Source organism: Sus scrofa, chromosome 13, assembly GCF_000003025.6.
Source record: "Sus scrofa isolate TJ Tabasco breed Duroc chromosome 13, Sscrofa11.1, whole genome shotgun sequence".
NCBI lineage: Eukaryota > Metazoa > Chordata > Mammalia > Artiodactyla > Suidae > Sus > Sus scrofa.
The window spans coordinates 106,833,894-106,857,509 of NC_010455.5; the positions used below are offsets into that span (position 1 = coordinate 106,833,894).

General features: G+C 39.3%; 1 protein-coding gene across 4 annotated transcripts in view; it reads right to left on the reverse strand.

Annotated features, from left to right (window-relative positions):
- GOLIM4 (golgi integral membrane protein 4) overlaps window positions 1–23,616 on the reverse strand; it is an 80,385-nt gene that overhangs the window by 19,069 nt on the left and 37,700 nt on the right. The window contains exons 2-11 of one of the 4 annotated variants that reach the window (XM_005669985.3): window positions 18,538–18,612; window positions 17,175–17,224; window positions 15,717–15,770; window positions 14,263–14,413; window positions 10,588–10,670; window positions 9,968–10,051; window positions 6,449–6,607; window positions 4,020–4,349; window positions 1,908–2,194; window positions 1,374–1,453 (exon numbers count right to left, since the gene is read on the reverse strand). In XM_005669985.3, the coding sequence (XP_005670042.1) occupies window positions 1,374–1,453; window positions 1,908–2,194; window positions 4,020–4,349; window positions 6,449–6,607; window positions 9,968–10,051; window positions 10,588–10,670; window positions 14,263–14,413; window positions 15,717–15,770; window positions 17,175–17,224; window positions 18,538–18,612 (1,353 nt within the window). Of the gene's footprint in view, window positions 1–1,370; window positions 1,454–1,907; window positions 2,195–4,019; window positions 4,350–6,448; window positions 6,608–9,967; window positions 10,052–10,587; window positions 10,671–14,262; window positions 14,414–15,716; window positions 15,771–17,174; window positions 17,225–18,537; window positions 18,613–23,616 lie in introns of all 4 variants that reach the window. The other 3 variants (XM_005669984.3, XM_013982184.2, XM_005669986.3) reach the window with 3 other exon arrangements.

Genomic DNA, 23,616 nt, shown 5'->3' on the forward strand with positions numbered 1-23,616 from the left:
GCTCAAAAACAAATTCAGCCCTCCTATGCTCTCTAAGGTGATGGTGGTGATGGTGCCACAAACCACACATTTACACTCACATATATTTACTTGCTACTTTTTGAAAAAATATTTCAATAAAGGGAATTTAGCTAAGGCCATGCAAAGAGAGGAACAATTAGCTTTTTCAGTAAGATATAAGCAGAAAGGTTAAATATATGGAAAGTATTTAACCTATAGAAAATAAAGATGCAGGTAACCTACCATCAGGTTTCAAGTATACCAGGGGACCCATTAAATAAAAGAGAGAACAAATGGTTCTCTAGTCTTACTGATAATGGAACAAAAAAGCTTAAAGTGCTGCATGGGGGGATATAAGGAAAACAATTTCTTGCTATTAGGGCTATAAAATATCAGAATAGGCTATAGGGGGAATTTGGGTAATCACCTTCCTTTAGATTCTTTAGGAAAGGATACACAGCTAAGTGTTAGCGTTGCCAGGGAGACAGTGACTGTCTCATTCTGTTATCACACTAAAGAGTATTTGATAAATGACATACTAGAAGTGCACGTAAATGAAAGCTACTATTGACTTAATGTGAAAAACTTTCAAGGCAGTAATCCAAATTCCTCCAAGGTAATAAGAAAGTGTGAAAGTTTCCCAAAGCATAGTATCCCCATGACAATGTGCTAGAAATAAGTATTTAGTATACAAAAAGCTTAAAGTCCTATTTCCTCTCTACTCTAAAATGTCAGAGAGGACACAGATTATCTTGAGTGATTTAAACTACCAATGTGAACTGTTTGGGAGGATTAAGAAAAAACATATCAACAACCACAAAAGACACATGGTATGCAAATCTTCCTATGTATGGGTATCCTCTACTTTTTTGAGAGTTTTATGCCACTTTGCTTTTATGAACAACCTATATTAGTACCTGTTTTGGCTAACCAAAAGAAACTAGAAGAGGATTTTTGATTTTATGATAAAGGTGAAAAGCAAAAATAGCAATTAGCATTTGTTCTGCAGAGAAGGAGCCTTTATAGAATGGCAGCACATGCCCAGAACAGAGTAGCGGGAGTGGCATCGCCCAGCTTCTTCCCTGGGACCTACTCAGCATCTCAGCATCACGCCCCCAGAGCTCTGAATTGTGCATGTGAGCATCAGTGCTTTATCTCAATTTATTTTGTGTATCTGTTAGCAAGATGTGATCTAAGGTAACTGCTTCTTCATTTTACACCATTTCAGCTTACAAAAGTTTTCACAGGAATGCTCTACTGTCAGAGAGCATAGCATGAGAAGCCTATATGCAGATACACATATAACTCTGAATTGATAGTATATATTACAAGCAGTTTTATTAAAATATTCATCATATAAGAAGTCTCACCACCTCCTTCCTCTTCCTGGATGCCCTGGTCCTCTGCTCCCTGAACAATATCGTTATCCATGGCATCATAACGAGCATGCTGCCTGCAAGGGAAATGGTCATCAACTCAGTGACACAAATTAAGTAGCACAGTTTGATGTAAGTCATTTATCTTTAAAAACAATTATCAATGAATTTTTTGACAGTTTTTTAAAAGCAATAAAAATTTTTCTTAAACATATCCACCAGGTTTAATAAAGATTCCAGATACATTTTCAAAAGATACCTTAAAAAAGATAAAATTCCTTTCAAATGATAAAATAAAGCTAGCACAAAACCTGCTAGGCTATTTTGGGATTTAAACTGTTATTTTTAAGCAGAAAAAGAAGCTGATTATTTGAAAATTAAATATTTGGGATGTAATTTTCAGGTAGTGGTTCTGCCTCAGCTACATGAGGAATGACAGCCCCTCAGGTTCATGGATAACATATGCATGAAGCTGGTTTTAATATGCTTCTAAAAACCAGGGCAGGGGCTATCAGGCCATCAGAAGGCTACCGTGGCTGCTCTGGGTGCGGCCGGCCTTCCTCGTGCCCAGCCTGCCTCTGCAGGGTCGTCTCCCTGGGGAGGAGATGCTGCTGCTGCTGCTGCTGCTGCTGCTGCTGCTGCTGCTGCTGCTGCTGCTGCCTCAGCAAGTGTTCCTGAAGCCTCTGCTGGTGCAGGGCCTCCTGGTGCTCCCGTAGCCGCTGGGCCTCCTCTGCCTGCTGCACTGCCAGCCTCTGCTGTTCCAGCTGCTCCTCGTATGGTGACTGGAATTTGGTGACCGGCTTGGCTGAAGGATACACCTGGGGAACAGTGAGGTGGTGCTGAGCAAGAGCCATCAGGTCCCCTGGGTCCTTTCTTCCTCTCTTTCTCACTCATGCACAGAAGGCAGGGTTGGTTTATTAACACACCTATCTGTCAGGTACACTGTAATTATACACTAGGTCCAGTGCCACCTGGCACTGGGACTTCTATTTCTTCTCTTTGAGTCACTCTGGGCTTCTTTAAGTAGCTGATCATCCCCATTTGTTGGCATTAAGGCAGATTTTTAATGTGCTCCCTCTCAAATGGAAGAGGACACAACAGAAGAAATGTTTCGAACTTTAATTAAATTTATGTTCAAAAGGCTTTGCTATAAGTGGGCACTTAATAACCTCAGACTAATTGGGGCAATTTGTGAGCTGAAGCTGAGGCTGAGGATTTTCCATGAAGAGCTAAAGACCTAGGGAAGCTAATTAACTTTAGCGATGTGTATACCAGTATCAGGCAACACAGAGCCAAAAAAGGCCAAATTTCCGATTAGGGTGGAAAAGCAGAGAACCAGCTTTCTTCAAAGAAACCAAATATGAATGAGAAGAGAAGCCTTTCTGATTAAAGGAAAATCCAATACAGGAATTTTTAAACTGTTTTCCATTCTTAAACTCTATTACCACCCTCTCCTCCACCTCTTGACTAATGCAAACACATACAATTTTCACCAAAGGGAAGAGAGTGCATGATTGAGAGAAATTAAACCTAGCGGGGAATTACATTTGCGGAAAGCTATAAAGGACCCAAGACTGGGAGAGGCTTCACAGTAGGTTTGCAACAACATAACAGTGAACCTACAGAGGCCTCCACAGCTGCTCAGCCAAAGCTTCTAGCAGCTTGAAGTCTTGGAAAGTCTGAGGCCAAACAAAGCCTCAGAACTATGAATAAAGGGTGACTAGCATCCACATAAAGGCTAGGTAGCCTATTGTCAGGTGTCAGCTTAGAAGCCGTGGAATAAAGATACTTCCTTGCATCAGTACTGTTTCAGTTCTTTTAAAGTATCATTTATAAAAATAATGGATGTTTTTATGAAGTCTCACTTACATGAGAGGGGAGTACCCAGTAGGCGGAGCCTGAGCAGAGAGTTCAGCTTTTTGATGACTTACTAACCACCCTGAGATGAGTGTGCAAAAACCAACATATGATTTGACAGTAAGTGAGTAGGGAGAAAAGTACCTTTGATCACAGAAAATGAGTCATTTCTTGGCCTCAAGATGCCCACAGGACTTGAGCATGGACTGGGAAGGTGCTAGATCAGAAGCCCATTTTGTCTCCTACTCTGTTAAAGGGATGCGGCCGAGTCTCCCTGACTGCACCATTAACAAAGACAGTACACACACGTGCACGGACACCTTTCTTTTTTCCCCAGTCATCTTTCTGGAGTAAAGTAGCTATGCTACTAACATCACAGCAGAACATTTCAATATATGCATGAAACATTTAGCAAAATCACTCAAATTTTATTTTAAAAATTTTCCATACATGGGAGGGCTTTTTCCTTAAGATAGCTGACCCCTGAACAATGTGGGGGGTTACGGGTGTAACCTCGCCACAGTTGGGAATCCTCATATCACTTGTAGTTGGCCCTCTGTATACAGCATTCCTCCATAACTTCCCTATGGGGGTCTTCTGTCTGTGTAGCACCCCACCTGCAAATTCCACCAAACATGGATCCTGAAGTATTTATTACTATTGAAAAAAAAGAAAACCTTGTTTAAGTGAACCTTAGAGGTTCAAACCCTCCTTGTACAAGGGTCAACTGGATATACACAAAAAGCCATGCCCCTTATCCCGGTGATTGGCTGGATGGCCTCGTACCTGAGCACGAGCCTGCCCTTCCAGAAGTTTGGATGCTTTTTGATCGCGCTGGTCCTTCCACTCCCGATCCTGCTCCTCTGGTGATGGATCATGCTCCTCCTCAAGGTGCTCAGCCTGCCCGACCTGTTCCATAGCCTCCTCCTCCAGGGCCTTCCTGTGCTCCTCTTCCACCTGCCGCTCCTCAGGCTCCCTGGGTCGTGCTTCTTGCTGGGTCAGTTCTGCGGGAGCCGGAAAGTCGGCCTCCTTCTGGGTGGGAGGGTAAGGTTTTATTTCTTCTGTTCTTCCAGGGACTGCTTCATGGTTCTGCCATACTTCACTATTTCGGGACACCTAGGTCAAGCACATCACTGGAAATGACACTCTTCTATTTCCAAAGTAGTGACAGAATTTCTTTATTATCCTGTCTACAGAGTTATAACATAAGAAAATCCTGGAGTCTAGAAATATAGTCCTCACTGAAAAGTATGGCTGCAATAGAGTCACTTAATTCTTCTCACTGTGTAATCTCACCTATAAAATAGAGATAACATAAGCAAAATTTCATTGGGTAAAGAATACCATAAATTATACAAAAGTAAAGCCTATACGTGACCACAACTCAGTAGACCCTGCCTTCGAAAGCAATCTTAGTCCTGTTTTCCCCTAGAATAAAAAGAGCAAAACCCTCATGCTTCAAGTGATCAAATACTTAATTTTCTTCAATATAAATTTTGAAAAGAGAAGAATCAGCTGAGGATGAGTTAATTTTGTTTTTTGCTAGCTAATATAAAAAAATAATGCCATTATTAATGGACATCCATGTTAGCTAAAATAGTGCCCATTAGGCTAGATACAACAAGACATTTTTAATGTATGAAAGGGGTATTTCTTCATAAACCAGAGGAAGCCTTTTGCAAATATTTCATATTAATACAAAAAATTCTCAACAAAAAGATGTATTTTTTACAGAGAATTCTTCCAAAATTTGATGATTTAAGTTTCCCTTCAAATTTCATAGATTTCTATATGGTCTTCATTACTTAAAAAAGAAGAGATGATAGAACATCAATAGGAAAATGTGTTAGTCCTCTCCCCACCTTCCTACCAACAACCTTCCTATCAGAAAGAATACATTCTTTGGTCAGGTTGTTCTTATATAATTGAAATAAATGTGAAGGCTTCTTCTCAAACTAGCAGAAACTGGATTGTATAAATAAATAAACCAAGGAAAAAAGTCCTTTCTTAGATATCTGAGGACAACCTTTGAAAGTGTATGTTTTACCAAGTCCTTACCTGGCAAGTTTGAATTGATGGTGCCCTGGCTTTGTAGGAAATATTTCTCTGAAGAGCCCTAAGTGCTTTCACACCCCTGTCATTTATCTCCACAACATCCTTGTGAGAAAGGTTAGAGCAGATAACTAGTATCACCACTTCATGGATGGAAAACTAAGAAGTCTAAGTCTTGAAAAGATTAATCAGTAAACTGGTAGCTAAACTGGGAGAGAAAAAGAACGAATTCCCAGGCCAGGGCTCTGGTTGTGTTTTCTTAAGTTAGGAGCAACGTGAGACCCAGAAAAAGAACAAGCATCCATGAGGACACAGACCCTGTCTGTGAAGGAATACTTTGCTTGAACTGAAGATTCAGATCAAATCCACTCATATCAACTTAATTATTCCTATAAGATGACTGGAAGAATTGGGCAAGTCTTCTCAAACAGTCATTGTTAAAAACACCTTTGATAACCACATTTGCCATTTTTATTACAGGTATGGTTGCAAAAACACCTTTGTAAGAATTAATCATGTTGGTGGCACCTCTGATGCTCCACTTGGGAGATTCTTAAGCAACAAGGCTTAAAAAGAACAAGAATACAAAAAGTGGATTCAGTGACTAGCATTTATACTCTTTACAGTTTTATGAAGGCCTTTTAATACAAACTTTGACATACTCTATGTGGACCTAGTACAGCATCAAATTCAAATATATTATCAGCTTTAATACTTGAATGGGCTGATTGTCACCTAATAGCCTCATCATGATCATTTAACCTTCTCTACACCTAACCCCACACACTCAGAAATAAAAAACCCTTAAAGTACTCAGACATAACAGCTCCTGTCAAACAAATACACCCACATGAAGAAAAACAAAGCTAGTTTAGTCTTTTCTAGAAAACAGGACAGCAGTTTTCAATGTGCATATCCCCAGACCAGCTGAATCAGTTAGAAATACAAATCCTCAGGCCTCACCCCAAATTAACTGCACTGCAAACTGTGGGCTGGGGCCCTGCTATTTGTGTTTTAACTACCACGCTGGAGACTCTGATATATGCCAAAACTTGAGAATGCGTGTTCTGCAGGAAGAGCTGGCAATATTTAGAGCAGTTCATCTGAGGACAGCTTGACAGGGAAAGTGACCCAACCACAGATTACTAGTTCACGCCTCTTACCTCCTGAGGCTCTCCTGGTGACTTGTCCCTTGCTGTGATGTCGCCTTGAGGAGAATGTGCCACCTGGGTAATATTTTGCTGCTCTGCTTGTTCTGGTTTTCGAAAGCTTGGAATCCTATTCAGAGTATCTTTCAGTTGTTTATATTCTGCAACTTGAGTCTGCATACAGATTGCACAATTGGAGCAAATTGCACAATTTAAGGAGGGAAAAGGATATCATTCATAGATGGTCCACTGGAAGACTAGACAAAAATATTACACCTAAATGCAATTTAGGAAAAATATGCAAATTGTTTCCATGCATTACTATACTTACTTGGACATGCTTAACCACTTTTAAGCACATGCAAATTAGAATTAGAGTTAAAAAGGAACAGAGAAAAAATATCTAAGGCAGATGTTAGTTTCCCATGCCACATTAAACTAAGTCAGAGTTTTTATAAATAACTTTCTAGTATAAATATCATTATTAAAAGTAAGACAGCTATGTAATCAATTTTATGAAATTTAAACCTACTTTAAAAATTCCATGGTTATATATTTGCAGATATCTTTTAGCATGATCTGAGTAATACTTTCCAGTGGAAAAGAATCACAGGCTTAAAATAAGTAACCCCCCCCCCCCCCCAGTCAGTTTGTGCTCAAATAAGGTCCCTTTCTCTGAAGAAGGCTTCCTGTATTGTGCTCTGCATTCTGGAAAGCAATCACATAGGCGTGAAATGAGGCTGGATTTTTATTCTTCAATCTAAATGTCTTTTCTTCTAAAGCGATAAAGGCACTGATGTAGGTGTAGGACTGGAATATACTCATATGTGTGTGTATCTATGTGAATATGTGGTAGAGTATGTATGTAGTAGTTTTAATACAAGAAGCAAGAAAGAAAAAAATCAAATACTTTAAGAAAAATCAATAAACTGTTTATACTTAGCTCATCATATGCACCAACCCTGTTATCCTAAAACAGACATGCTGTGTGTGTAAACACATGCTTAAACAAACATATACAAGAACCCAGAAATTGCTTCTGAATGAGCTTTGCAGGCGGAGCTGCCTCCCCCAAGTGTGCATAGCAGAGCAGGGAGCTGGGGCTGGTGAGTCGTTGTCCCCCAAACAGCACTGAACCTGCAGGGCTCTCCCACCCCAAGGAAGAGGTGTCTTTCTTCCTTTTTTAACTCACAGGTGAAGAAGCCTGCTTGTTAAATCTGTCTCAGGAGAGTGTTTCTTTATGATCTTTACAAAGGTGTGCCACGTGGCTAACAGTGGCCCTTAGCCCAGAAGTTATCAAAACATTTGCAAGCCAACTTTGAAGGTCAAAAAAAAAAAAAAAATGACATCCACATAGTGATACTCTTGATAAGATACATATTCTAGCCTTTCTTATTTCTCCTTTTCCTAGATATAAAATCTTTGAAGGCAGTAATGCTGTGGTTCTCAAATACTAGCGTGCATTAAGAATCACATTAAGAAAGAGAAAAAAAAAAAAAAAAAGGAGTTCCCCTTGTGGTTTAGTGGAAACAAACCCGACCAGTGTCCATGAGGACGTGGGTTCAATCCTTGGCCTTGCTCAGTTGGTTAAGGATCTGGCATGAGCTGGGGTGTTGATCGCAGGTGCAGCTTGGATCTGGCGAGCTGTGGCTGAGGAGGGGGCCAATGGCTACATCTCTGATTCGACCCCTAGCCTGGGAACTTCCATAGGCTGCAAGTGCAGGTCTAAAAAAAAAAAAAAAAAGAATCATGTTAAGTCATAGAAGGATCATGTTAAAAATGCAGGCTCCTGGACCCCCACCCTAGAAATTATGATACACTAGGTCTGGGGCAAGGCCCAAGTGACTGTGCTACAGGGGGGTCTTCACAGATCCGGGCTTAAGAGTTAAGTGTGACTTTGATGTCGGATGACCTGAGTTTCAAGCTTGGTTCTGGGCACTGATCTTGGGCCTTCTAACCTTACTTTATTTAGCTGTAAAAAGGGTATGATGTTATATAACTCAGTAGACTGTGACTACTAAGTAAAATTCTGTATAGAAAGTTATTATGATAATCTCTCAAATTCTACTCTGTTCCTGTTTTCACCCTCCTCCATGACATTTAAAAATCAGGTTGTCAAGACAGAATATCTCATCAGATGATTTACATGAGAAACATAGGTGCTGAAACAGCATTTGTTTTCTAAGGAGATCTGGGGAAAGTTTTAATAGGAGGATAAAAAAGCAGGAGAAATTTGGAGGCCTCACCCAGAAAAGCCAAAAAGGTATCTAAAGGAAGAGAAAACTGTACTTAAGTTAAATTAAAATTTTTTTTCTATTACAAAACTTTGTCAGTAATATTCCTCATGTGCTTAGGATAGAATTTGGTTTTTGTCATTAAATGAACTATTTTACTTATATTTTTCTGACTTTTCAAATTATTGCTTAGTCTAAAATTTATGGCCTTTATTGTACATAGAGTATTCAAATTGGTTTGTCACATTTTTCAGTATGAAAAGCAGTTTCATATACAATAATAATCCTCAGAAGAATTTTTATAAAGAAGCTTTTGAATGTAATAATACTCTCTAAAATCAACTGAATTTATACACATGTGAAAAATTACCACACAGCTCTACGGTTTTATAATAAAATACCCTATCAATGCATGTCTTGAAAAGGGGTCCCAAAGACACAGATGCTACAGTTTCTGAGATGGATGAGGGCCCAGCATGTTATACTTTCAATAATTTTATAAATACAAAAAATAATTGGTAAGCACAAATAGTTGGTTTTCCTTTGCCCTTTCCTTTTAAATTCTTCTAAGAGAAGAAAAGACCAGTGATTAAGACATAGCAATTAAGCTAGCCATTCCTGTTTCTTTGCTTTGACTAGAAAGTTGTAAAATAGTATGATATTACTTTAATAACCTCTCCAACACTTGGATTGTTTTGTTTGTTCATTCAGTAAATATCTACTGAGGGCATGCCTTGTGCCAAGGATGGTTCTAGGCTTTGAACAAATGAAGCTTACAACTTTTGTTTTGCTTTCTATTGACCTGAGGTCTCTTATTTCCTGTATTTGACCAAACAACCCATAAGACTAGTCTTAAAAGGAATATTTGTGGCTGTAATGCTAAGAGCAAAGGAGGAAGGGGTGAAATATTAAGCCTGACAATAATTTATTTAGGTAGCTAGCAACATAAAATCCTATAGATTGTAAAAGCAAGGGTGAACACAGGTCAGACAGCAGCAAAAGACTGTACCCATGGGATAATTTCTGGGATTGAAACAAATTTTGGATCACTGCATGTAGGGGCTAGTGGAGTGCAGAAAAAGTCATATGCACCACACTGTCAGTACAAAATTGTAATCAAAGATTTTATCTTAATGTTCTTTTGATTGAGTTTTGAAAGCATGCATGATCTTTGGGATTAGGAAAGCTCTGTCCTAAGGAACTCAGTGGAGACTGGCTTGTAAGAGACTACATGCATAGAGGAGTTCAGAAATGTGAAGCAGACTTAAAAAGAACCCAGAGAAGCTGCTACCCTTCTAACCTGTGCAGCAGCTAGTGCACTCTTGTGGTCTTCCAAAGTCACTACAAGTTGTTCATGCTCGGAGAGTAAATTCTTATGCTGTTGCTACACAAAAAAGAATTTTACATGTTGAGTTTTCACATTCTAGGACAAACTCCTCTTGGGTAGACAGGGGTATGACTACCTAAATGTTGCAGGCTTGCCTGTTTGCTTATTGCTGCAGCATTTGTGAAGTTTAAAAATGTGTGTAGAGGGAAGCCTACAAATTAATAAAGCCTACTGACTAAGACAGTAATCCACGGTCTAAAATGTGCTACCCAAATAGCATCATCACTTATAATGAAATCAAAACAAAAATAAAAGTATCTTTCATTATCAATAAGCCTTTATAAATAAAAAGCTTATTAAAATGCAACCATCTAGCAAAAGAATCTTTCTAGTACTAATGGAAACATTGGGATTTCCAGATCATCATTTAGCTTACAATGCAGAAGTGGTAAAATTATTGGGCATGGTCCAATTTATGCAAAGCCCAAAATAACAGGGTGGATTGAGAAGCAGGTCAAGAAGGGAACGACTTCTAAAGTCACTTTACAAAAAAAAGTAGGCAAACACTAAGCAGTCAAGTGCCGTTTTTTTACCTTGACATCCTGCAGCTGTGTGTGCATATCCTGGTGTGCTCTTCTCAGTTGTCTGTTTTCTTCTCTCAAATTATACACAGTTTCTATTTTAGAAAAAAGAAAATCATGCATAAAGCCTTGGAACTTTCAGGCTCTTGATTCTATTATTTTCACATTGAAAGCCTCACATAACTTTTTCTAGGCTTTGTTTTGAATTTTGACAGTACAATATTCCAAATCAACAAAACCTGTACCATTTTAGCTTGTGACATGGATTCAGCTGGACAACCAAATACATTCTGGTTCGGTGGTTTAAATATGTTTAAACAAGCTACACACTGTATATGTTAAGAGTTTTTATTTACTCCTGGACTAAAAATGAAATATTTCTATTTATAAGCAAGCCCTTAGGAATGAAATGTAACATGTAGGGGTCATTTAAGATTTTAGTCTCTTCACAAATTAAAAACAAAGTTATCAAAAAGCACAAAATGTTTTTCTCATAGCATGAATAATTTCCACAGTCCTCAAGAGGTATTTCTGTTACAAAGGCAACTCAAGAAATAAAGACACTGAAAGACACCCCACCTGCTCAAAAACTCTAAATATATTTTCTTTCTCCTACTATGGAGTTCTTCGACTGATCCAAATTCTCCTTTCAGTAGCTACAGGGCACTTCTTCCCAGGGCTACAATACGTAACTGTAGCAGTAAATCCTAAAATCTCCCCAACATCAAGCCCTATGTTTAGCCTCTTGGTAATTTCCCCATATTTTCTGTATCTGGACATTAGATGTTATGAACTGGCAGCCCTTGGGTCAAATCCAATGCACAAACACTTTTTTCTTTTTTTTTTTTGGCTGTACAGTGTTGGCCTACATACAGTGTCTTCCACATTTGAACAGTTGCATCTTTTAAATATCAAGAATCTGGGTCTAATAAGATCTGGCAATATTAGGCCAATTCTTATGTGACACCACTCAGCAGAAGTTAAACGGTGGCTGGGTGGCCATGTAATTTATTTTCCAATGGGAGATACTTTTGAGAGTGAAAGGGGGTGCTGTTAAGAATTATGCTGGGACAAGCAGGTATGAACCTGGACTGAGCTGGGCAACCGTCCCCGAAGTGGCAGCCACTCGTTGCAGATAGAACTTTTGAGTCTCCAGAGCTGCACTCAACATTGAAGGAAAGCACCAGTCCCCACCTCTCCTCAGATTTTCTGTCCACTTTCAGACTTATACTCCCTGCTTGGGCATTGGATTTGAGACTGGGTTAGGGGAGAGATGAAGATCAAGGTGGGAAATGTGGCCAGTGGCTGGGTTACCCGTTTAATAATAATGGGTTTTCTCAAAGGTCAAAACAAGAGGACTTAAATGTAGCTGTGTGTGCATATCAGCTGCTGGGGCTTTAGTCTACACACACACACACACACACACACACACACACACACACACACACACCCCTGAAATACCCAAACTTGGCTGATTTTTAAAGGAATTCAGTTTATAGCCTCAATGACAGCAGCTCCTGTGCCTTTGCTGTATGACCTGGAGCAAGTTACTTAACATTAGCAGGCCTCAATTTCTTCGTTTGTGAAATTAGGCTAAATAAAATGCCTACCTTACAGGTTGTTATGAAAAGTTTCCACTGGCACGTGGCAGATATGGCAGCTATTATTATATCAATAATGAGAAGAATAATCATCTCAGCTATAGCTATACATATTCTAAATTCCAGATTCCCTCTTCATATCACATTAATCTACCAAGGACTACTTGGACTAAATACCTCATAGTTTTCCACTACAGACCCGCCTTTCTCACCGTGTGCATTATTAACATACTGTCCTATGTATTTGTCAGGGACCATAATTGAACAAAAGTGCTAATGTGAAAATTGATTATCTGAATGTCATCAACGGCACTGTCACATTATTTAAGTTTCTCTGAGAAACTTTCAAAAATTTGTATCAGAAATACTGTTCTCTTTGTTGCTGTCTGTCTCCGTCTCTGTCACTCTGCTTCTCCCTCACGCCACAAGGTACTGGTAGATTCTCTCTTCTGATGATAAGAGCCCTATAACTTACTGTATTTCTCTTTTTGTTCTGGGTTCCAGGAAGCTCAGACCAGACAATCAGTCTTGAATTATCCGAGGAGGCAGAATTCACAAGTGTCCCCATTTTTTCCATGGTTCTGATTTCTTGTTAAAATTTCACTATACTTAGTTTTGAAGAAAGTAGCAAATACAGGGTAGACATGAGATAACATGCTCTTTCAGGCAAAAATTGAAAGACCTATATTCTGTAAAGTAGGCTAAGATAGGTTGGGCACCTAGAAAATTCTAGTTCTCACTCCTAAATGAATCTACTTAATATCAATATAGTTAAATGCTTTTACTCAGCTTAGTTCAGGCTTGCAAGTGCTAAAGGGTGTATCCAATAAGCCCAATGTCGTTTTCCTCATCACACAAAGGTGTAGCTTCCTCATGGCAGCAAATGCCATCTGGACACTCAAGTCTTCAGGTTCTCCCTTCCTTTCTACCATCTTTGTGTTCAGTCTTTCCTCCTTTCTCTGTTTTGTTATCTCAAGGCCTCCTCACCACCTGCCACAGCACCAACAAGCCAAGGCTTCTCCATATCTGCATCTCTTGGGTATCATCTGCTGCCATCTGGCCCAGCTCCATCAAGACAACCTCAAATTGCCTCAGTGGCTACTTAACACTCATGTGCCTTTTGGTTGTAACCTATTACTTTGGAATACTTATACACAAAGCATTGCAAAAAAAGTAGAAAAAAGTCCAAAGGACCCACTACACAACTTGGCCCTATGATGACATTTTAAATAAATCTAGGGAATCGTTTGGCACAGCAAAGTTAACTAGTTATAGAAGACCTTACTCGGATTTCACCCTTGTTTTTGCAAGCACCATGGACCTTTTTAAACTAAATCTCAAACTTCAAACTTCTTTAGAACCTGAACAGGTGATTGTAGAATATGCTGTTGCTCTTTTTCAGAACTTATATGTACTCAGAAGTGATACATTTTGTTCCATATTACTATTAAAATACCTGATGCTGATGTTGATGGTGGTTAATATACCATGTACAGGTAACTGTTCTAGGTGCTTTACATAAATTATTTAATCCTCATACCTACTCTATGAGGTTGATACTTTTTACAAAGACCCCGCTTTTATAGATGCGGACAATGAAGCCTGCAGTGATTTATGCGAAGTGCCTACTTATGTAACTAGTAACTCAAGAGGCCCAGATTCACCAGAGCAGTCTGACTCCAGAGCCTGAGCTTTTTGAAGCTACTGTTGGTGATCAACAGGGAGTCTCTGTGCACCTGGAGAGATCTGGAAATGTATCACTGTGACTGGGACACACTGATGGCATTTTGTAGGTGGGGTAAGGGATGCTAAATGTCTCACAACACAGGTAAAAAGAGAACCGTCTTGCCCAACATGGCCAGTGTGCCCCATTGAGAAACACTAAGTTTTCTATTCTGTTTCCTTAAACAAACCCAAAGAGATAAGTGTAAATGTTAAAAGTCACAAGGAATTAAGAAGGAGCTAGTAAAGGACCACATAAAATGTAAATCAATCCTCCACAGCAAACAAACAAAAATCTGTTGTTCAAATGTTAATATGACTATTCATTTCCACACACACACTGGCTAATTGGGCTGCCAAATACCTTTTAACTTAGAAAGTTCTTGTTCTTTCTCTTGCTGCAGCTGCAGGTATTTCTGCTTGTGGTCATTAAATGTCCTGCTGAAGTCTTCTCCTTGTTTGCGGTGTTCCTCTTCCAAGTCGCTGTGCTGTTTCTTGAGCTCCTCGTGTTGACTCTGCAAAGATGAAAACTTGAGCTGGGATGTACAGTCTCTAAGCTACATCAGAATCTATCTCCCAATAGCACAAATGAAGCAGTAGGCTTCATTTTCCTCAGGTTGCTTTGAATTTGTGCAGCTCCCTTCCATTTCCTTTCCATTTCAAATGAACAGTTTGGGATTATGGCCAAAGATAATTTTCTCCTTAATTTTTAACATTAATGTGAATAACAAGAGGTTGGAAGTTTCCAGAATCCATGGAAAAGGAAGGGATTTGGCAGAGGCTGGGGGGTAGGGGGAGAGGGTTTCCCAGGGACTCAAGTTACTGTGGAAACAAAGTAAAGCTAATGGAAAAATTACCCCTCCATGGATACTCTAGATTGCCTCTTTCAATTGGATGTTTTCCCAGCAACATTTTTTATTTCCTTTCTTTGATTTTCAGTCTTCCTGGTAACCTAGTTTAAAGAAGGGGAAAAAAGACTTTTTTTCCCTTTGGGGGAAGTAGTAAATCAATTGTTTATAGGCTGATTCTTACTTACATTACACCTCATTCTAATACTAAGCTGTAATCACAATCTAGATAAATTCTAGTCTCCAAATGCTTAATGCAAAAGGGCGGTCTGCTTTCATTCATGTGTTGCTTTCTTGATAATAGGAAAGATTCTGTTTCAATAAAAAGCACATGCCCTACTGACAAAGGCAGAAAGACAATACCAAACAAAACACTGGGGAGTGGGAGGGGTGTGGAGATGGTGCTGAGGTTTCCTGCTGTGCAGGGTGACACAATGGCTGCTGCTCATCTCTTCTGGCCTGACAGAAATAATGAAGCAATCTCTCTCTCTTTTTTTCAGTCTTCCCTGACACACAATAATGAGTTTTATCTAAGAACCAAAGAAGGAGAATCTTTAAATATAAATTGTATTCCTGTGGTAGGTAAAAGGATACTTACTAAACACTAGTAACAAAAAGGCAGCATTTTAACACTTCTACTGCCTCCAGTGTGTCTAAGATAAAAGAAAATACCTAAGGAAAACTGCTGTGAGAAATTAGACCAAAAAATGAAACAAACAAAAATTCTTAAAGGATAGAGAACAAAATAAATAATTAGGCTAATTTATTAAAAGATGTGTAATAAACTCACACAATGTTCTTTGTAATCAAGTGATAACTAAGATGGAGCATTACAACTGTGTATCACTTTTAGCCAAAAATGATTTTTGTGTTACAATACAAATTAACTTTCTGTAAACTTTTGTTAATCACTTAAGTTACTGAGTTAATCCTTTCATTCACTCATGAAGAACAACTTTAAATTACTCACTTTCAGCATCTGATGTTGGACATTCAATGCGCTGTACCTGCTATTGGAATCTTGCTGTAAATTGAAAAGCAAATAGTTAACACAAAGATAACAGATTTGGCTCTTTTACTAAATAGTTTTAAAACTTTTAATAGAAAGATTCACTCATTTCATTTGTCTACACACACCCAGTATACAATCTTCCACTCTACTAGCTGAGCTAGTGAAGGGTGCAGACTGCTTTCTTCACTAAAAGCTTGAACCAGGACACATCTAAAGCCATCTCTTTACTTAATAGCAAAAATGAAGCTTTAATTTTCATCTAAGTTTGCTAGACTTTAGTAATGAAAAAGCAGGACATGGAATTGCCAAACAGCACCTTGACAGGGCCCTTGGAGATGATTTACCTCCACCTTCTGATTTAGAAAAAAAACTGAGGCTCAGAAGCACAGGGAAACTTGTCCTTCAGCACAGCACCACACATGGCTAATAGGTAATATGCTGTGGCAGGTGCTCCAAGGGGAAGAGGGGATTAAACCAACAAAGGCCAGACCTCACAAGCTTAGCATGTCTTTAGGGAAGGGAAAGAAAAGACACTTTCCTTTCTTGAGCTTCAGTGGGTAAGAAATCTACATATGATACTTTACCCCAACTAGACTCCAGCTCAGAGTGAGAAACTCTGGCTGAGAAACAGGCCAAGGGCAAACATTTCCTTCAGAAGCAGAGCCAGGACGGAAACTTGAGCCTATGCCTACCACTGAATTCTGTGCCCCGGCAGTATTTGTGTGTCAGTGGGGCATTTTCATGTTTGGACCTTGCACGTGTCCAGCCCTCAGCAGCCACAAACAGTCAGTATACAAATCAAAATAAATATCACATTCTATAGAAAAGAGAGTCTAGGAGTTCCCGTTGTGGCTCAGTGGTTACCGGATCCGACTAGGAACCATGAGGTTGCGGGTTCAACCCCTGGCCTTGCTCAGTGGGTTGGGGATCCTGCGTTGCTATGGCTGTGGTGTAGGCCGGCAGCTACAGCTCCGATTAGACCCCTAACCTGGGAACCTCCATATGCCATGGGTGTGGCCCTAGAAAAAGACAAAAAGACAAAAAAGAAAAAAAGAAAAGAGTCTATAAATGATTAAAGTGAATAAAAAGAATTTTCTCCTTATTGTTGAACATAAAGGCTATTTCTAAATTATCACTATCATCAATAAGGTAATAAGTGAAGGAAGGTAGGTTTTAAAAGAACCACTTGTAAGGTCTTCCTTTTGGGATTTTTTTTTTTTTTTTTGGCAGAAAAAGAAGAAAAAAAAGAAAGAGACAAAGAAAGAAAGAAAAATGTATACTAGTCCTACAATACTAATAATCAATAGAGTAAAAAGTTTTGTGACTGTATTTCCCTCTCTTTCAAGTTGAAAGGATAGAGAACAAAATAAATAAAAAATTAAAATAAAAAACTGGGGGAGAAAAACAAATACTCACCCTTCCCTTATTTAGTGTTTCTTGTGCTTCTAATTTGTAAACCAGAAAATCTAGAAAATAAAAAAAAATAGAGAAAATGAGTGTTACTTAATCACTGTGGCATTTTAGACATCTAAAGAATAAAGGAAATTTTACCTAAACCTAAAAAAATGTTTTAGGTTTAAAACAATCTACTCAGTGACTTCTATACTTTATCTAGTTTTTTAATGCTTTAGAAAGAGTTAAAAAGAACTATTACATAATTTTCTTAAAGTTGTGGATTTTTTATCAACAAAATACTTATTATAACCAACTGATTAAAAGTGCACTTAGAATGTATACTCTGTGATGAACTGTCCTTAAAATTAAGGAGACAACAAAACAAAGCACAAAGTGCACCTAAGGACATAAGTGATTTACTGCCAGCCACTAGATGGCACACTAAAATCATCCAGGACCTGAAAAGGAAATCAAGTGGTAGAAACCATTTTAAATGCTTTCTTAAAGCTTTTTTATCCACTAGATGGCTCTATAAAATCACTCTGCATTGGAAAACAAGAAAAAATCCAAATCCTATCAAAGCATTTTAATGATGTTAAATTTTTCTTCTTCACACAGGCTTAATCCAAGTTTCAGTAAAACATCCTCGCTCACACTGCCCTCCTCTGTTCTCCCTCCTATCTCAGACCAAGGTAATCAGACAGAACACCTCACTTACATCTCAGGGTTTACCAGAAAATATAAATAAATAAAAATAAGAATGCAGATAACTTCAAAGCACAAGCTGTATAAAGTCCATGCTTTACAGAAAAATTCTGATAAAAATCAATAGCACTGCCTAGTACCTGTACTGAATGTTATTTTTCTAATTGAAGCAATTGGCTGTGCCAATAAAGCCTATAATCACAATACAAAAACAGGTGCAAAACTTAAAAAACATCATACAATGAGATGAAATCATTATGTTTTTTATATATATGCACACATATATATGTATGTCTATGTATAGAAAAACTTTGTCATATACTAGATAATGAATGCTGTCACTTTCCTAGATATCTGTGGACAGAAGTTCCAGGTATTAGTAACATATGTAATATTTAAATGAAAAACTGTGTTATTTCTGCAGTAATACACCTAACCTATATATAAATGACCTCAAAGTAGCACAAACTGAATGAAAGATTCTAAATCCAATCTTGAGCAGGAATTATTGTGTTGCACAATGTATAGCATATTGCTTGATATCTCTTTTTCTCTTCACCAATAAAACTGACTTTGGGTGACTTGAAAAATTTCTTAGCAAAAAAGTAGTAAAACATGTACATGATGCTTCAAAGAAGAGTGTGATAAAAACAGAACAGAAATTACGTTATTTATTTACCTTCTTTTGCTTTCTTATGTTCAAGTCTTTCCTTCTGCAAGGATTTCTCTAATCTTGATCTGTGTTCATATACAACTGGAAAAAAAGAAGTTAAAACTTATTTTCAAAGCATCAGAAATTCTAAAGTAAAATTAACATCAATTTTCAAAAAAGGAAGAAGACGGTTTAGAGTCCTTTCACAATTAAACTTAAAATGTGTGCATTTTAACTTCCACACTCCAGGTAAAAAATGGAAACAATAATAGACATAATTCTGGGCTGACTCCTATGCAGTCTTCCCGCTTTTACAGCCAACATTCTGGAATAGCCTCCAGCTTCTCGGCCAGCTCCTTGTTCTCTGGCTTCTGGAAAGTGAGTCTCTGTGAAGTTCCTTGTCTCTGCCTGGTCGTGCATGTCTACTCTCCTGACTTCAGCCACCATCTGTCCAGCATTTACCCCCATCTATATGCCCAGCTTCCAACTCTCTCTCAGGCACTAGCAGAGTATTTCCACCCATATATCCCATAAGTACTGCCAAGTCAACATGAGCTGTATTTGAATCAAGCTGCCTGGGTTGGTAAGCAAGCCCAGGCAGCACACTGAAGTTTGCTGAAAGACAAGGTGTATTCCCCCGTCAAGAAAAACATAGGTGAGAGAGCCACAGAGGTGAAGGAGGGAGGGACTCTCCCTACTAAAGAAGCTATGAAAGGGTCTGGGGCATCTCTGCCATGGGAGGAAACCCAAGGCTAACTGGTGTGGTGCTATAGGATCTTCCTGCACTTTACCAACCCCACCTCCGGCCTACTCTTAGGAAGCCAGAGTTGCCTGGGGAGTTGGGGAGACAGAACAGATGTGCAAGGGGGAAAAATAAGGGGCAGCCCCATCAGAACTCTCTCTATGTGGAGCAAACAGGAGCTGCAAGAGTTGGAGAAGCTTTACCTTTAAATGAATTAACTACGTATTGTTACACTGGACTAGACCAGACATGATCCTTACTAAATCAAGATTGTGTTTATGAAAAGTTATTGAAAAAAAAATTTTTTTTTTTAAATCTGAGGGAAGCTTAAAAACATTGAAGTCTCTCTTAGATTTCATGTGGGGACAGAAAACCCAGCCCTGCAGAGTGGTTGGAGCAGGGGAGAGGAGGAGAGAATAAAATAAGTTTCTGATGCACCCTCGAATCCTGTTTGTTCACACTATGGTCACGTATGATTTCCTTCCCTGGCAAGCTAAGCCAAGCCTGTCAGTTGTTCTTTTACCATCTCTAGCTCCCCATGACTACCTAAGACAGAATTTAATCGTCAATCACTGACTGATGGTGTAGAGTGCATATGACTGCCAACACTGCTGGCTGCCCAGAGTTGCCCCCTCCCTGTCTGCTGTCTGCTTGCTGCTGAAGGATCACCTGTCCTTCCTCCACCCTTTCCCCACTACCCGCCCTGCCCCCTGCCGCCAGTTACCATCTATGGCTGTCCTCCTTCCAACATGGCCATCATCTCCAGGGTCCTGCCCCTTCTCCCAACACTGAATCTCTCATCTTGCTATCCTTTCTAAACCATTCATTCCCAAGGCTCCATCTATGACTCCCACAGCTCCCACCTCTACTCACACCTCTGCTAACTTTTCAGTCCACAACTCCTAGAATGCCTGCCATCACCCAGACTGGTATGGTGCCTGCCCAAACTCATCTTTCCCCTCATCTCAGCCTCCCATTAGTCATTGAAACAATTCCTGCCCCATTCCCTTTCTCCATCTGGTTCCTATTCTATTCACCACCCTCCTCCCTACCCCAGTGGTATATATTATGAAGGAATCTAATACAACACCACATTTACTGACTTCCTGTTATGTACTCAGCACCATATTATGAGTAGAAATGGAAAATGAATAGGCATGAGCCTTGGTCTCAAGAAGCTCTAGTCTAACACAGGAGATAGGTTAAGTAATTTTAAATAATTGGGGCATAGTAAGAGTATATTCAAGCCCAGTGAAAGAGAGGGACAGGCTCTGGATGGGAGAGGAGTGAAGGAAGAGTCTTGAGATGGCTTTAAGAGTGAAGAACAACTTGGTAGACTGGGGACACCAGAGGAGAAAGGCACTCCTGGAAGACATCACAGGGACAAAGGCACAGAGGTGTTGAAAGTGGACTAAAGAGAGTTGTGTTCCCGAAGGCTTAGTTGCAAGTCCAAGAAATTAGATTGTTTTCAGACATATCGGTGCACAGTATATAAAAGTCTCTCAGCCAATATTGAAAAGCCTATTAAAACCAAGAGGTTCCTTGGGTTGGTACTAACACTACCATCTTGAATGACAATTGGAAGGCGGGAGGGATACAAAGATTAGTGCTATAGAACCTCACCAGGCCAAGCCCTGAACTGTGTGCTCATAGTCTTTGAGAGTTTCAGTCAAGTGCAGGAAGCTTTTAGGGAAATAGATACATTACAACCTTAGCATGATATACAGAGGCAAGAACAGGATGCCATGGGAACACCTAAGCTCCCCAGTTGGAAGGAAAACACCCCCTCATCTCCAATCCGCTGGCACAAGTTCCCATAGCCTAGGTAGAAGGTCATAGGAACAGAAACATACCAGTTAACAGGAAAGCTGGGTACACTAACTGGACATATTACAGATAATTTCAGCAAGAATGTGCATCACTTTTAGAGAAGGAAAAACAGGCAAAGTAGACCAGATCTTTCTCTAATGGAACCAATGTGGTAGCAGGCATCCTGAGTCTAGGGGGCTCCTCAGTGGAGGTCAGGACCATTAGAGAGAAGCAACTCCAGCCTAGCAACACCCAAGATCAAAACAACAACAAAAAACCCCAACAGTACAGTCAAGAAAACATACGTGAGGCAACCGCTCACCACCCATCCCAGCTGCCTCAGATTCTAGATTATGAACCATTGTTATGGAGGGTAAGGATCGAGGAGGAAAGCTGTATTTACAAATACAATCCTGTGAAATTCTTTTGGACTTAATAAAATATAGCAGTGATCACTCTAAACTCAAGGTGGCAAACTCAATGTTATGTGGTTCTTGTCCTCAGGTAATGATTGTCTTCGGTTTAGGAAGCAGAAGACTTACCAGGATGATTTCATCTTCGATAAGGGCAGAGGGACCACTAGATTACACCCAGCAGAGAGGGACTGTGGAGGCTGGGGTATTGAGGGGAGTGTGAGAGATGGTGCTCTGTGCTTTATCCTCTTCCACTGGGATTCAGTTAGGATGATAACATGCCAACAGCTGGTCCAAAGCACCCACTGACCAAACTGAATCACACAACTGTCTCCGACAGTTTTATGGGCAATGGAAATTCACACATTCAACATAGTAATAGCAGTGCGTCTCAAGAGCTAGAAGATACTAGGATACATAGTTATAAATGCTCCTAAATAGCCTGAAGAGAAGCTATATAATGCCCAAAAGGAGGCAAACATGTTTGTGGATTACAGTCCACATTCAAAGGTCTTGGGGAATCTGAGACATACTCGTGAATACATAAAGCGGCGTCACTAAAAGTACAACCAAAGGCAAGAATACTATGTTTCTGCAAATGCGACAGAAAAAAATAATGTGGTAACAGGAACAGGGAATGTATGTAGAAACCATGAGGTAACTGTACTTACTCTGAGGTAACTCTAATTATCTTACTCTGAACTGGCCAAGCTATTATTAGAGCACCAGCTTCTAATCCTGATATATAACCTAAGAATTCAGAAATGGATTGAGGGCTGGAGAACATGGTTGAGGAGGAAAGGGAGAGAATGGAGCGGCAGTGAAGGACAAAGAGCTGGAGAAGCGCTGTCTTCATCAGGCTCAGAGGAAGGAAAAAGGAAAGCAGACTGAAAAGGAGCCTCAAACGACAGGCGGAGGAAGGAAATTGCATTAAGTAAAGGAAAGTGAGGGTAGAAATTTACCCTTAGGGTTGGAAATTCTAGAAAGAAGGGGAGAAGGAAAGGGGCAGGCAGCAATTAATGTAAGGGTCAAGAGCACAGCAGTGTCTGGGTTCAAGACCCAGATCCATTCCTTATAGGGCAAGTTGCTGAACTTCTTTGTACTTCAGTTTCCTTATATGGTGCATGAGAATAATAGTAGTGCCCATCTGTTTGGGTGGATGTCAGGGCGGAATGAGTTAATATACATCAAGTGCGTCACACACTTGAAATGTGTAAGTGCTAGAAAATACTAAAATACATTTTCACCTATCTGTGATGGCTTACAAGTGCCAGAGAATCAATCAGGTGGTTCCCTGAGCCCCTTCAACCTACAATTAAAGTCTACTAATAACAAAGCATTTCACTAAAACAGCAGTGAAATATTGATCTCGGCTTCTGTTTACTTTAAAAAAAAAAAAATCCCTTAAAAAGGGATGCAAAGAATCTTTCTAATAGTAAAGCCTATAAGCCTATTTTTTTAATAAAAACCGAAGGACAGTAAAACAGAACAGATAGAATCTTTTGTGTTTTTGTAGCTCTTCTATAAAATTTCCCTATCAATTAAACACACCCATACACCCATAGTACTCTTAATTCTTAACATACATTCTCTAAACTTTTGAGCTGGTGATTTATCTAGATAGGTTTACTCTTTCGCTTAGAAGGAGGACTGCTAATCAATCCTTGTCAGCTATCTCTATTTTTCTGTTTATACTCTGAAGTCAAGGGCATCAGTCAAGATGAACTCATACTGCTAGAACCTTTGCAACAAAAAGATATATAATGAATATTCTCAAAGCACCAAACAGGTTCAAGGAAAAATAAGTATAAAAATAATGGTTCAATCTTGGCATTCAAGATTGTTAATGCAGACCAGCACTGCAACAGGGATACGATGTGAATCACAAGAACTCATGAGAAAAAGATGAAAATCCCTAATACTCATCATCTTCCCTGCTTACTGACAAGGAGTTTAATATCTTCTACGCAGTCAAGAATGGAAAGAGTTTTTATTCCCCCCTTCACACACTTAAAAGCTTAAAAACATGCCAGCTTCCTACAGCAATTTTCCATTTTAACTCTGACTTCCATTTAAAAGGCACAGAGGCTGTATGCATCCACTTGGAGTAAAATATACATCTCTGACATTTCAGGGCAAACG